The sequence below is a fragment of the Cololabis saira genome, chromosome 20 (assembly GCF_033807715.1).
Source record: "Cololabis saira isolate AMF1-May2022 chromosome 20, fColSai1.1, whole genome shotgun sequence".
Taxonomy (NCBI): domain Eukaryota; kingdom Metazoa; phylum Chordata; class Actinopteri; order Beloniformes; family Belonidae; genus Cololabis; species Cololabis saira.
Genome location: NC_084606.1, coordinates 27,674,627 through 27,689,430, shown reverse-complemented (window position 1 = coordinate 27,689,430; position 14,804 = coordinate 27,674,627). Strand labels below are relative to the sequence as shown.

General features: G+C 47.5%; 1 protein-coding gene across 1 annotated transcript; it reads left to right on the top strand.

Moving 5' to 3' along the window:
• The first annotated feature begins 3,620 nt into the window (after positions 1-3,620).
• Positions 3,621-14,566, top strand: LOC133420293 (transmembrane protein 151B). The gene is made up of 6 exons (XM_061709954.1): positions 3,621-4,076; positions 10,398-10,742; positions 11,221-11,355; positions 11,814-11,953; positions 12,042-12,081; positions 12,929-14,566. The coding sequence occupies exons 1-6, from the start codon at positions 4,011-4,013 to the stop codon at positions 14,126-14,128; spliced, it is 1,926 nt and encodes a 641-aa protein (XP_061565938.1). The 5' UTR covers positions 3,621-4,010; the 3' UTR covers positions 14,129-14,566.
• The last annotated feature ends 238 nt before the right edge of the window (positions 14,567-14,804 follow it).

The window sequence follows — 14,804 nt, the reverse complement described above, 5'->3', positions numbered from 1 at the left end:
CGTATTTATTAGCTTTTTGGAGTAAAATATATCTTATTGGATATATAAGTTATGTACAACCAACAGTCCAGTCATTTAAAAAGGCAGCTTTTTAGTTCAAGAGCGCAGATTCTGTTTCATTTTTAAAGCTTTGTAAATAAGATGGCAACCGTACCATTTCTTTGTATTTTTAAAAATAAGCTCTGAATGCATCTTTTTAGTCACCATGTCAGTGACACATCTGACCACGATGGTCTTTTTTCAGCGTCAGATGCAGCTCCCTGAACTGGAGCAGTGCTTCGTCTGAGCCACTCTCAAGTTGTGTTGGTTTAGTCTTGAAACAATTTTAGCAATTTAACCATCATAATCTTAACCTTTTTAAAACTACATTCTTGTTCCTGTATGTTTCAGTCAATGCGTCCCTCTAAAGAGTCAAAGAAGGTGGTTGCAGCTGAAGGAGCTCCTGATGCAGTCTGTTGCAGCAGATCCAGACAGAACGGTTGGAGGCTTTTCCACATGTTAAAGTGTTTGGTATGGTATTATTTTTGGCAGCAGATATAACCAAGCATTTTACAAGGGCATGCACGTTCTTTTATAAACACAAAGTCATGATGAGCAGAATGTAACATTGCTACAGCATGTAGATACAATTATGTAACATTGTCAAATGATTTAAACTTGCTTTGACATCATGTATAAATTAGGGGGCGGGGCCTCTGGATTGGCAGCCTGGAGGAACCAGAAGGTTTAGTTAAACTACAGGGGATTCACACTCCTCAACTTCCTGGTATGCCAGGGTGCAGGAGAAGATGGTCCAACCTTGGCTTCAGGGGGAATAATGTGGACTCTGTCCAAGAGGAGCAGTGGACCACCTGGTCTTCTGTTACGGGACATTTAATCCCTACGAAGAAAGCAAGAGTTTGATCTACATTTCTGTTAGAAATACACATTTGTTTCAGGGAGAATTGGCCTAGTCTGGACCCTTTATGACCAATTCTGTTCAGAACTATTATGAATTGAATTTTTAGGCACAGCCAAGGGGTGAAGGAGGTTTTTTTCTTTTTTTGGTTGTATTATTTTATTTGAGCAATTTATAGCTGATGTGATCCTGTCTGTGTCATCAGGCCAGGTTCATAGTTAGGAGATGGTTGAATACAAAAAGCTGTTTGAAGTGGAGGGGTTTGATTATCGTGGGGTCTTGTTGATGATTAAGGGAAGAAAGAAGCAGGAGATGGACAGATGGACTGGTGCATACCGCACTACTGTACTAGTGCGGACTCTGCCAGTCTGCTGCAGTGAAGAGGGGGTTGAGCCAAAAGGCAATCCTCTCTGTTCACCCCTCGATGTATGTTTCTACCCCCAGCTTACCAGTTGTGGGTGGTGACCGAATGAGACTGAATACGAGCAGCTGAAATGAGTTTCCTCCACAGGGTGGTAGGAAACTCTTCCCTGTGACTTGAAGGTGAGAAGGTTAGTCATCTATGAGGGACTCGGAGTGGCGCCACTTCCCCTCCACATTGAAAGGAGTCGAGCTGAGGTGGTTTGAGGATCCGGTAAGGAAGCCTCTGGGCTGTTACTAACTGACAGAAGGTCATGAGGCAGCTCCAGGACATGCTAGGGAGATTACATTTCTCAGCTGGTCTGGGAACGGATCCTCCTGGAGGAGGTGGAGGAGAAGGCTGGGGAAAGGGAGGTATAGGCCTCTGCTTAAGCTGCTGCCTGTCTTGCAACCAGAACCCGGATGGATGGATGGATGGATGGATGCGTGGGTGGATGGATGGATCTTGTTTTTGATTTCAGGGCAGAATACAGGGTGATTGTCAACCCACTGATCATCCCAGGCTAAATCTCATCAGCAGCTGAAATCTCTAGGTCAGCTTATTTATTTCCGCGGCTGACATGCAAAGAGTTATACATGCTTTCATCCGCTTTCACCTTGACGGCTGCACAATACCGTACTCGGGTCTCCGCCAGGGCTCCTTTAACTGCCTCCAGTTGGTTATAAACACTGACGCTAGACTTATCACCCAGGATTAAAAGCAGGAACGCATCACCCCAGCTAACTCCCTACTCCAGCTCCCTGTTAGATTTCATATTGATTTTCTAGTCATAAATGGTCTTGCCCCTCAATACATTTCAGACTTATTGACCTGATATGTATCCCGCTGGCCACAGATGGGGCCCAGCTAATTATTCCCAGGTTTGTGACAAAGTGATATGGGACTTTCTCAATCCCTATATCATCCAGCTCAGGGTGATGGGGCTGCAGTCTATCCCAGCAGGTTGTCTTCAGGAGTGATATATCTCCTAATGTTTCAAATGTTGAGGCTTCTCAGGTTTTCATTTACTGGAGCAACATTTCTGTTGACACCAGGCTGGACGGGGAGATGACTGAGGCTTCATACCTACATTGATTTTTCAAACCTCTCTAAACAACACAATAAGCATAAAATAGTAAAAAAAATATTAAAGAGACTTGCAAAAAAAATATTTGTTCCCTAAACATGGGAACATTTGATACTGCAAAAACTGATGAGATTCAGTGCCTAAATTTTAAATGACTTTCAAGTAAATTATGAATAACATAATTAAATAAACATTTTGAGTTTGTCACATCATTAAAAGGTGACTGATTAATCAATGCCGTCCTCAAAAGTCCAAAATTTGTTTTCAAATTCATGACAAAATGAGCACTCTGCTCTCATTGGTTAGCAGCGTGTCTGCTGGAGACAAATCAGCTTAAACGCAAGTTTTAATGTATTAAAACTCCATAGATTTGACATTGCAAATGCACACTGCAGACATGAAATGTTTGTCACCTTCCAGCTGTGGACCAAGTTACGTTGAACCAGTTATGATAAACTGATACAGATCTGTGCATCTTAGCTGTCTTTGATAAAAATAAAAAATAAAAAAATATCTACGACAACTGCAGACGTTATCTGAATGCCTGGCCTGGAGGTGTAGAGTCATCGTCCTGCTGCATCACCAACTCCTGCTGAGCTTAACCTGGATGCTTTAATCAAATGCTGTCTTGAAGCTGCAGTGTCCTGTAAGACCACAAGTCTTATTTCATAATCAGTTTCAGCGTTGTGTACATCCCAGTATGTTTGAGACGATATTATTTCTCCCTAAATGTGACTTAGGTGAAGATGTCAAGGGTTATTTTTCTCACCACTGTACGTTTATATTGTGTTTCTGCAGACTGAATGATGCCTTTGGAGTGATTATGCAACAGCTTTGTAAATAGGAGCACCAGGTGCTGCAGAAATACGCGTTACTAATGTATTAGCACCAGTATGGTGTGCAGGGCTGCGGGTTATTATTTCCCTGCCCTTGTGCACGAGTGTGAGCAGGCAGCGCCTCTCAGGTGAAAGTGAGGGGGGGGGGGGTGGGGATGTTGTTGTGTGACGTCAGCGGGGACCCAAGGACGCTGCAGCCATCATTAAACAAAGTTGGAGTCGTTACCTGCAGACGTGCATGACGCGGTCTCCGCATCGGGGCTCTCATCTTCAAGCTCCAGCCCCAGAAAACACGAAACAAGCGTTTGAAACAGTCGACGAGACGATTAACTCCCCGTCCCGCTGACTCTCCTTCACTGGCGGTCACGCGCTCTGCACGTGCACTTGCGCACAGCATCAGCACCACGAGAGACGGAGGAGGAGGAGGAGGAGGACGCTGACGGGCTTTGACTCTGGATGCTTATGGACATTTGTCTCCCTTGTTCCGCAGGATGTTGCGGGGCGCAGCGAGGCCGTGAGCCGCCGCGGGGAGCCAGAGACGCGGGGAGGAGGAGGCGGCGGGTCCCGCCGATCGAGGCAGGAGGAGGAGGATGCTGCTGGTCTGCTGCTGCAGGTCTGCCGCTGCTCTGCCGCAGGCCCCGTCATCCTGAAACCCGATCCACACTTCTGGATGGGGTGACCGAGCTCCCTGCTCCGCCGGGGAGGACCCTGCCATCGGCCGGTGCCCGCGCCTGAGCAGGAGGAGCAGGAGGAGGAGGAGGAGGAGGAAGGAGTGGCAGAGAGGGGAAGATGCAGACGGAGGACGAGACGGCCGCACAAGAGCCCATTTTGGAGGATGGGTTGGGAAGAGAGCAGGTAAGGAAGGACATTCACTCATGCATTCATGTGTCGGACTCCCATCACGTGTGTTTATGCCCGAATAGCCCTGGAAAGAGTCAGGGCTGCTTCCAGAACCACCTTGCGCTCCGGTGTCATTGCTTGGAGGTCCCCCAAGCAGCCAGACTCCTTCACTCCTTCACTGTCACAGCAACATCTTCCTCTCTTTACACCCTCACCGCTGCGTGCACGGGGAAGGACACGGAGAAGGACCTGGCTCTCACATGAGTGGATGGATACTCGCCCAGCATGCACATCACTGGAGTGATGCTCCGCTCCGTGACGTGTCTGCTCAGCATCTCATTTACTGGCTGTCACCTCTGAGATAACTGCAGGGTGACATCAGAGGAGCAGCAGGCCCACCTCGCACCCCCCAATGACACGATCACACACGGTGCGGATGAAATCACTCAAAAACACCTCATCTTCTGGCTCTTTTATCTGGCTCTTAAGTGTTTGAATGGCACTCAGCAGTGTGTTCAAGGTGTGTGTTGGATTCCTGGACACGTTTTCTCCACCGTCACGTCCAACTCTGCAACTTGTCCTGTTTGACTTTACGGGTCCAGATGTAAAATGAGCACCAGCAGCAGAGGAGGCCCAGGTCTGAGGGGAGCAGTCGGTACTCCTTTGGCTGCTATTCCAGACTGTTTCATGAACCACACGGTTGTCTGGGGCTTCCAGATAAAAAAGAAACACGTTAATTTGATGAATTCATATTTATTTACAAAACCTGAACTGAGAGGAAGTGCTTGTGTTTTTCCTGAGCTGAGGTGAGGCGGCGCCGGGGTTCTGCTGTGTAGGCTGCTGTTCACCTCAGGAAAACTACCGACTCTAGTTTCAGTTGTCCGGTAATCTTTATTCTTTTTCTGTTTTGTTTTTTTTTCTTTCAGCAACAAAACAGCCGGATAAAATATTAACATAAGACCTCTTGACAATCTGAAGTACTTACAAAAGAAAAAAAAAGAGAGAGGAAGCAAATTTCACACTGTCAGCCGGATACCTTGCTGATTGCTGAAGTGTTTTCAGGAATAATTAATATGTCTAACTACATTTTTGTAGCCTCACTTGTCTTACCAACTAAAAGCTGGGGGAAAAATGTTAATTTTAAACACCTAACTGACAAAGCCTGCTGGATAATTGGTGCAGCAGTTATTAAGGCTGTCAGATGATCCCTTGACTTGATTCCACCACTCTCCGTCTGTGCTGCAGGACGTGCAGTGTGATGCAGGGATTTCAGCCTGTATCTGCTCTCCGACTCTAATACTCTCTCATCCTCCCCTCCGGATCTCCTTCCTGTTTGCCACTTAACCCTCCCTCTCAAGTATCCGCTCGCTCATATCGCCCTTAACTTTATTTTTTGCTCCTGGTCCTGCACCAGCGTAATTACTAGTGAGGCAGAACAGCATCATTGATACTAAAATTGCAGTTTTGATGAAAACATCTAGCCATGTCATCATATTACATGGAACTGATTCTGCCTCATCTTTATTAGCGCAGCATCTTGCACCAAACCAAGCATTTTTCATGTCTTTTGAAGTTTCTGTGACGACACAAGAACTGCATCCCAGTGACTTACGTAGGGAAAGATGAACATTGACCTCGATGAAGAAGAAGCAGTGAAGCAATTAAAAGGTGGCAATAAAAGTGTACAAAATTGCAAAACCGCATCCAAGAAACATAAAATTACAGAAGATTTAGACGGAGAAATTGCAGAAATTGACGAAGCAGCAAGTGGAGTGTGGCGTGAAAATAAAGACCCCAGCTGCTGAACAGCAGTCTGCCTGGCTTCAGGAGCTGGTTAATCATGTCCACATCAACTGAAGCAGAGTTAGTGTTTTCTAACACATCAGTGGAGCTTCAGTGCAGAAATTTCATCTAAAAAATAATGATAAAAAGCCTTAAGATATGTCACTAAAGGAACAGCACCAACAGAACGTTTTCACTCATTTTACAAAAGTCTTGAAATCTAATCCTTCAGACTCTGCTTCAAATTGATTTAAAATTCAATTTCTCCATCCATTATAGTTCTCAACGTTGCAAAGTGCATCTGTAGCAATCGTCTTTGTCGCGGCAATCGCATTTTACTTACAGATGCATCTTACTCCTATAAATAGTCCCCATGATACGTCTGAGACTCAACGAGGGTCCGGCGGTGCCAAATCCAACTCTCTGGAGATAGTTAAGAGGAGCTGTATCTGCTTATGAAAGGTTTCAGCTGAAGGGGTGTGTCTGCAGACCTGGCACAGATCTGGAGGGTGAGAAGAAGGAGTTTCTTGGTGGGACCGGAAGTGTCTAAAATCAAAGAACGTGCGATTTTTAAGGAAAACATTTGGATTCACACAGTTTCCCGAGGTCTGCATGAGTAACGAGGGGTAGGACGAATTAAACTGATACTTCAGCAACGAGCCAGCGTCCACCAGGAAGGAGATCCAGAGGTTCTCCGAGGCGATGAGCGAGCAACCAGGGCTCCACCGGTCCAGGCCCAAAACACCAGCCGTGACACAGTGAAAGGCACAAAGCGTGGCAGCGCCGTTCTCTGGGGTGTTGTCTGGCGACAGGGTGAGCAGACGGTTCAGAACAGAAGCATAGATGGACAGAAACACACAGCCGTCATGGTTGAGGACCTGCCTCGGAGAGCTGAGGATCTACATCGAAAAAGGCTTTAACAGAAACAGAAACATGCAGCGAGACTCCTCATCCAAGCCGAGCAGGACGTTCAAGCTTCCCACGAGGGGTTTGAGATGCACTGAGTGGGTCATCGCTGCTGGAAAAGACTCTCAAACTGCACTGATGGTTATGAACACCTTTGTGATAGAGACAGTTTGGTCTTTACTCTCCAATAAGTAAACAAAACAGATGACTGATACATAACATGAATTCAAAACTCTTCTGTCGACAACGTACAACCTTGAGTGTTGCAGCAAATTTTGGGGTCGTTTTAAATTGAAGGTTCATTTTAAATTGAAGGTTCATTTCCATTAACAAAGACATGCACCGAAGCTCATATGCAGACTCCTCTTCCAAGTCCTTTGAATCACCCTTTTGGATGACTGCCCTTGCTGAATCTCTGAAATGATGGTTCTTAGCATTGTGAGCTTATTGTGACACGCTGCAAGTGCAAACAGCGTGTTTGCCGTAGCAGCTCAGCTAGGCCCGGTATCCCCAAATGACTCAATCCGTCCGTGTTGAAGGGGAGTAATTTTAACTGAGCTCACCAGGCATCACAGCACATTTTCCTCCCCTCACCTCATTCGCCACCCACGTGCTGGAGCTGCTAATTATAGCTGCTCCAGTCACACCTAAGTAGCTGAATCAGTGGGAGCTGAGACGCAGCGAGAGCTCCCCTATCAGAGGCTTTTATACAGGATACGTGAAAAGTAAAACGTTGTAGTACTCAGTCCTACTTTTAGATTACAATGATCATCATTTCTGCAACAAACGCTTCTAAGAAATTGAAATATGTGGCTCGGTTTTACAATAAACTGAGTGGGAACATTGATTTGCTTCACAAGCAGTCAGACTGAAGGAAACGCGATTAATGATAAGAGAAGGTTCATCGATTCCAACATGAGTGAAGGCAGCATACAGTATATCTCATGTTTGTACAGGGTTTTTGAAAACCAGGGAACAATCTGTTGAAGTCTCCTCTGGCTCACAAACCTGTCCACGGGAAAAGGGATGTTGGATTAAAGTAGACTGGATATTTTGACTCGCAGCGCTGAATCTGTATCAGTGATGAAACTGGCAACTCCTCGGCCCGCTGTGCGTTTCTTAAGAGCTCGTAAGATGGTTGGTTTAAACCGCCGGGCTGAAAAGGAACGAAATGAAAGCTGACACCTCTGAGACTGTGTGGATTTCATTTTCTAAAGATGCCAAGAAGACGGAGATTTTTTTTGTCTTTGATCTTTTAAAGCTTTGACACAAATAGCCCGGTGGAGGCGGCGCCACAGGAAGTGGGCCTGTGAGACGAGCAAAGAGCCGAAGGGTTTCGCAGCGCGCACTACTCCGACGGAGGCAAATGTGATGGCCCACTGGTCATCAAGTCTTCTGGAGTTTTATTCAGAGCCTGCAGTTTCCCTCATGGTAGCACACGCTGCGAGCTTTCAGTTGGTTACCACATCACAGTTGGGCATTTAGACCCGGGTACCGGGGTCACAGCAGCTACGTGATCATTAAAACAGTCCCTCAGACCCTCGCCAGCATCGTGTTGGGAGGACGAGTGTTGGTGCTTTCATACATCACCCTCTCAGTATCGTCGCAAGGTTATTGCCAGTGATACTGCTGCTTTGAGTTCAGATGCGTCTCCAGGCTCCGTTACTCAGCGGCAGCACATTTTGTCTTCCGTCTCCGAGCGAACTTCTCATTCTGGCACCGTAAATGCAAACAGGAATAATTTGACTCCTGTCTTGGGGCTTATTTTCACTGCTGCAGAACCGCCATCAAAATATTGACCCGAACCCTTTCAGGTGCTGATTCTGTCGCTAGAATATTCTGTCCGTTAGGTGCTGTTTCACTTGCAGGGGTACTAAGGCAAGGCAAGTTTATTTGTATAGCACAATTCAACACAAGGTAATTCAAAGTGATTTACATCAACATTAAAAGCAGCAAGACACAATTGAACAGTAACAAGTCAATTAAAAAGGGAAATAGAAATAAGAAATAATAATACAATACAATGAAATAAAATAGAATAAATAACAAATAAAATGAAATAAAATGATAAGAAAAGAGGTAAAATAATACAAAAATAAATAAAAAGCACAAGCACAAGTTAAAAAGTAAGGGCAGTAGAGTATAGGTACTAAGGGAAGGGGGGCCCTGGCAGGTTTTGGGGTCAGCAAGGAGAGATGGGATACGGAGAGGGGGAGGGAGAAGGACAAACAGGAGGAACATTGGCAAGGAGAGGTGCAATCTGTCCCCGGTGTGTTTCTTCTGTCTCTCTCATTTTTTCCTCCTTTCCTACTTTGCTTTCATGAAAAGTTCATGACAGGTTCTCTGACTCTCTCCTCACCTCTCCCGCTCCGTGCACTCTCACTTTCATCCCGATCAATCCACTTAGAGCCAGACTTTCAAAGAGGATGTAGCGGAGATGACGTGGATGTGGGGAGCGATGGGAGAGTAAATGTTCGGGAGGCGTGGCGGCAAAAGAGAGACGTTTGATCCTTTCTGGGCTTCTTTAAGTAACTCACCTATTTTTGGATCTAATAGTCCACAATCAGAGGCTTTTTTGTGTGTGTGTGTGTTGGGTTTCAGAGTGACGGCTGGTGGAGGTGACCTTTGCTGTGCCTCTCGCCCAAAAAAAAAATAAAAGCTCTGCATGAGTTTGAATATTTCAGCCAAATATTGTGGCTCGATCGCCCGAGAGAGGGACAGAGCGAAGAAGACGGGAGAGAGGAAGAGAGTGGGGGAGTGGGGGGGCTTGTGTGTCTGATGAATAGAGGTGGAGATGTGCTGACAGGCCTGGCTGACTTGACTGAGAGGAGGGAAGGACACCGGTGTCATCCCATCTGTGTTTTTCCCCTTCTTTTTTTGTCATCTTCTCCGTTGCTCTTTTGTTTTTTGTCGCATTCAGCTTGAACCAATGTGAGGAAGCAAATTAACGCAGCAGATATGAGTTGGACACACACACACATATGTAACACACAAGCTTTCTGTCTTTTTGGTACAAGCTGTGTGTCCCTCCCTCGTTCACACACTCTCACACACACACTCACACACTCCCAAGTTGCATCAGCACCGATATGCAGCTGAGCTGACGTTGGACCGGAGTCAGCTGGCTGCAGAACAGTCTAGAAGCACCGTCCTCATCTAAATTATTCACACGCTCGCCGCTGGTTGCATTACAACACTGAGAACGCGTGGACTTGGAGAAGGACGGAGGAGGGGGGGGGGGTCTGTCTTGGTGTGTGTGTGTGTGTGTTTGAGTGCGCTGTAATGTGATGTCTTCACGTACGAGTGAGGCCGTGTGCACTTAGCAAGCAGCACTTATCCCATCATGGGTCGAGGCCGTGTAATGCCTTCCTTTGGTCAGGATTGGCCCGATACACTCCATCGGAAACATGACACTGTTTACCAAACAGGAAGGGTATTAACACTTAACCGAGGGGGGTCTTAAGGTGCATCAATTATGTTTTTTCCTAAATAAACGCCTTCAATGTATTCCACCTGTCAGAGGTGTTATCAAATATTAACTCTGTGAGGTGTACTGCATCATTTATGGCTTGTCTATGTCTTTACCGCCGACAAATCTTCTTGGCTGTGTAACATCAAATGCATCTGTGTCCCTCTCCCCCCCCGCAGCAGAGGCCGGTCCAGCAGTCTCTGGCCTCCTCCCTGTGCCGGGAGTCCCACTGGAAGTGCCTCCTCCTGACCCTCCTCATGTACGGCTGTTTCGCTACTCTGGCCTGGTGCGCCCTCTGCCGCGTGCCCGTTTTCGGCTCCTCCTCCATATCTCTGGGCGGCGGCGACGACGACGACGCCACGTCGGCGGCCTACTACAACGACATCCTGCACCTGGAGAGCCCGTGCTCCAGCGGCTACGTCTACATCCCCCTGGCCTTCCTGGCCATGCTGTACGTGGTGTACCTGGTGGAGTGCTGGCACTGCTTCTCCAAGACGGCTCTGCTGGCCCACGCCGAGTTCCAGGTATCTGCGCAATTATCAATCATTCAAAAGCTAAAGCCTGAAGGCACAATGAAGGAATCAATCGCAATAAAGGTGCTGAGGAAACATGCTCAATAACCATCCGAGCACAGCTAAGGTTTTATATTTTATTCAGACAGATCCCCGTTTTACATTTTCCCACAGAAATTGATGCTCGCCTCATCATGTAGAAAAGAGCTGACTCGTCTTTCGTGTGTATTCTGGTCTGTTATCGCCAATTGCAGGAGCATCCAGCACAATGACAAAGTCTCTATCTGCCAAAAACATATGTGTTGGTCAACTATTTAAAAAAAAAACTCATAGCAACATAAAGAAACTGGTATTTTTAATTGCACAACTTTGTCATTACTGCATACTTTACCGTTGTGTTCATTTTTCAAGTAATTATTTCACCTTTTTTTTTTTACCCATCCGTTGGAGAAAGGAGCTCATGTGTTATGGCTTGAATTGTGTTGTGCAGGAAGTGTACGAGCGCGTGCAGAGGCTGCAGCAGGCCACCCCCTGTATCTGGTGGAAGGCCATCAGCTACCACTACGTCCGCAGGACCAGGCAGGTGACGAGATACCGCAACGGAGACGCGTACACCACCACGCAGGTGAGGACGCCCTCAAGGCTTCAGTTGTGATGGTGTAAACCTTTACCAATATCTGCAGGGCACATTGTACTTTCTGTATTTTAGTCATTAATCAGAAGCTGTTGGGACAATTTGGGAAATGCATGTAGAAAGAAAGTCCAGGGATTCATCTCTCACCTCCTTTTGAAAGAGCAGATTCACGAATACTTGGATTTGTTTGGAAGAACGTGTGCAGGTCTTTAGTTGGCGTTGATTCCCTCCTAGGGACTGCCATTTAAGGACCATGAAGGTCCTCGACTTTAACAGTGCACATCACATAAAGAAGAAGTTTTAGGAAACACAGTCTGAGACTTAAATATTAAAAAAATGACCATCAATTGAAATTTGCCATGTTTACAGAGCATTTTAAAGATACTGTGAAAATAACCATGAAACACATTAACCATGACGGTTCCCCTGTGTCCTTCCCACCCCCTCAGGTCTACCACGAGCGGGTGAACACTCATGCCTCCAGCTCAGAGTTTGACTACGCCCGCTACGGCGTCAAAGACGTGTCAAAGGAGCTGCTGGAGCTGCAGCGACACCCGGCTGTCCGCCTTCGCTTCACAAAGTGTTTCAGGTACTTACACGGCTCTGAAAGTGTCTGTTTTCTGAGTCCAGCTTTATTTTAGAGGTGTTAAAATATCAATGGTTTGTGTTTGCTTCAGCTTCTCCAGCGCACGTGCTGAAGCTGCTTACCTCACACAGGTAAGATGTAATAAAAGCAAACTCTATCTATTACCAAGTTTGTTTTTTTTTTTCTTTTTTTCTCGATGAAACGCCCAGCCACTGTTTGCAGACGTTATGAATTATCTGCCTAGATCAGGAGTCAGCAACCCGCGGCTCTAGAGCCGCATGCGGCTCTTTAGCGCCGCCCTAGTGGCTCCTGGAGCTTTTTCAAAAATGTTTGACCTTTTTTTTCCTTTTTTTCTTCTTTTTTTCCTCTTTTTTTCTTCTTTTTTTCCTCTTTTTTTCCTCTTTTTTCCTTTCTTTCTCTTTTTTTCTTCCTTTTTCCTTACCTTTTTAATCTCGACATTTCGACTTTTTTCTCAACTTTTTTCTCGAAATTGTACTTCAACATTAATCTCGACATTTCAACTTTTTTCTCGAAATTTTGACTTTTTTCTCAACATTTCCACTTTTTTCTCAAAATTGTACTTCAACATTAATCTCGACATTTCCACTTTTTTCTCAACATTTCCACTTTTTTCTCGAGATTGTACTTCAACATTAATCTCGACATTTCCACTTTTTTCTCAACATTTCCACTTTTTTCTCAAAAATGTACTTCAACATTAATTTCAACATTTCCACTTTTTTCTTGACATTTCGCCTTTCGCCATTTGCCTTCATTCTAAGGCTTATACAAGACTTTTCATTTTTTGCGGCTCCAGACATGTTTGTTTTTTGTGTTTTTGGTCCAATATGGCTCTAAAACATTTTGGGTTGCCGACCCCTGGCCTAGATTAAGTTTATGTCAGATCTTCCGCTTTGTCTCAACTGTTCTGATTGAAAGCTGCTGGTGTTGTCGTGTTTCTGTCTCTGGCACCACAAGCGGGCGCGCTTCTTCGGCGAGAACGAGGGGCTGGACGACTACATGGAGGCCAGGGAGGGGATGCACCTGAAGAACGTGGACTTCCGCGAGCACATCCTGGCGTTCCCGGATCCGGCCCACCAGCCGTGGTTCTCCAGGCACAGGGTGTTCTGGCTGGCCTCCGCCTTCCTCCTGTCCTGGCCGCTGCGGGTCGTGTCCGAGTACCGCACAGCGCACGTCCACTACCACGTGGAGAAGCTGTTCGGGGAGGACGAGGACGCCGTCGGGGGCGGCGACCGGGGGCCCGGTGGACGAGGCGACGGGATCGAAGGAGGGACTGAGAACGGCGTCCCGGTGGGGATAGGAAACGGGCTGAACGGACCGAGCTACAGAGCCATCTCCCGTGTCAACACGGTGGACATGACGGAGCTGGAGTGGCACATCCGCTGCAACCAGCAGCTGGTCCCCAGTTACTCGGAGGCCCTCCTTATGGACTTGGAATCAAGCGGAGGGACCAACCCGACCCTCTCCACTCCCATCACCGGGCCGCCGAGCATCACCCCCACCCCGGGGACCAACCCGCCCCCCCTGGCCCTGCCCGTGGTCTTCAACTCGGCCTACCTCCTGCAGACCTGCCCCAGATGCCGGAGAACCACGTCCAGTGCCAGTCTTCCCTCCAGGCTGAGGGCTCCGATGGGAACCACGGCCCTCCTCAACGCCACGGTGGCGGGCATCAGGGCGGCGGGGCCGGGGGGGGGCAGGCTGGTGCTCAGTCGGAGCGGCTTCTCTCTCGGGAGACTCTCAGGGGGCCGCCAGAACAGCCTGCTTCATTCACGAAGCATGGGCGGAGGCCTGGGAGGGACCCGGGAAGACGGAGGAGGAGGTGGAGGAGTGGGAGGTACTGGAGGTGGTGGTGGAGGAGGAGGAGGAGGAGGAGGAGGAAGTGGAGGATTCCTGGGGCTCGGCACGAGACAGAACGAGGAGACGAGAGGAGTGCTGGAAGGAGACGACGACGGTGACGATGACGAGGAGGAAGAGGAAGTGAGGAGAAGACAAGATGGGAGAACAGAAAGGGACGAGGAGGCAGATCAGGAAAGTGCAGGGGGAGGAGAGGGGAGGGAGGTGGATAGGGAACGACCTCCATCCTACTCGGACGCGTTCTTCTTCCCTGTCCTCATCATACACGGAGAGGAGAGCTGCCATGCGGGTGACGACATGTGATGGAGAGAAAAGGGAAAAGAGAAAGGACGATGGTTTGTTCAGGGACTGAAGGAACGCAATGACAATACAGGAAAGTGTAGAGAGAGAGAGAGAGGGAGAAAGGAAGGAAAGAACCAAAACCAGGCGGAGCAAAGCCAGCAAGGTAAGGACAGATCTGTGATGGAATTACCATGGCAACGGGGAAGACAAAAATCCTGCCAGAAAGGAGAATAAGCAGAAGGGATGTGGATAGAGAACAGAGGAGAGTGCGGTGCGTTAAACCTCAGCACACCCGCCGGTCCAGGGAGACACGAGAGCTGATGGAGACTGCAGTCGCAAGATAAGAAGGAGTGAAATAAACGCAGAGAACGAAGAAAACCCTGGCGAATGAAGGCTCGGAGACGAGTGCGACAGATCAGATTCAGAAAAGTTCGGAACATCTGTTTCCAGATATATCTATGCAGGAGTGGGGGGTGGGGGGGGGGGGGGGGGTCTAAAGATAGCAGCTTGGAGAGCAGACGCGGAGCCGGCTGAGCGGTACAGGCTATGTCTTTTTTTATTTCCTCAAAAAAGAAGTTGAATTAGGGCGACGGAAAGCTGGTACTGGAGAGGTGGGAGCTTCGGTTTAGCTAAGTATCAAATGCGTCCAGATGAACTAATACATGATTAATTTAAAGAATGAAAAACAAAAAGAGAT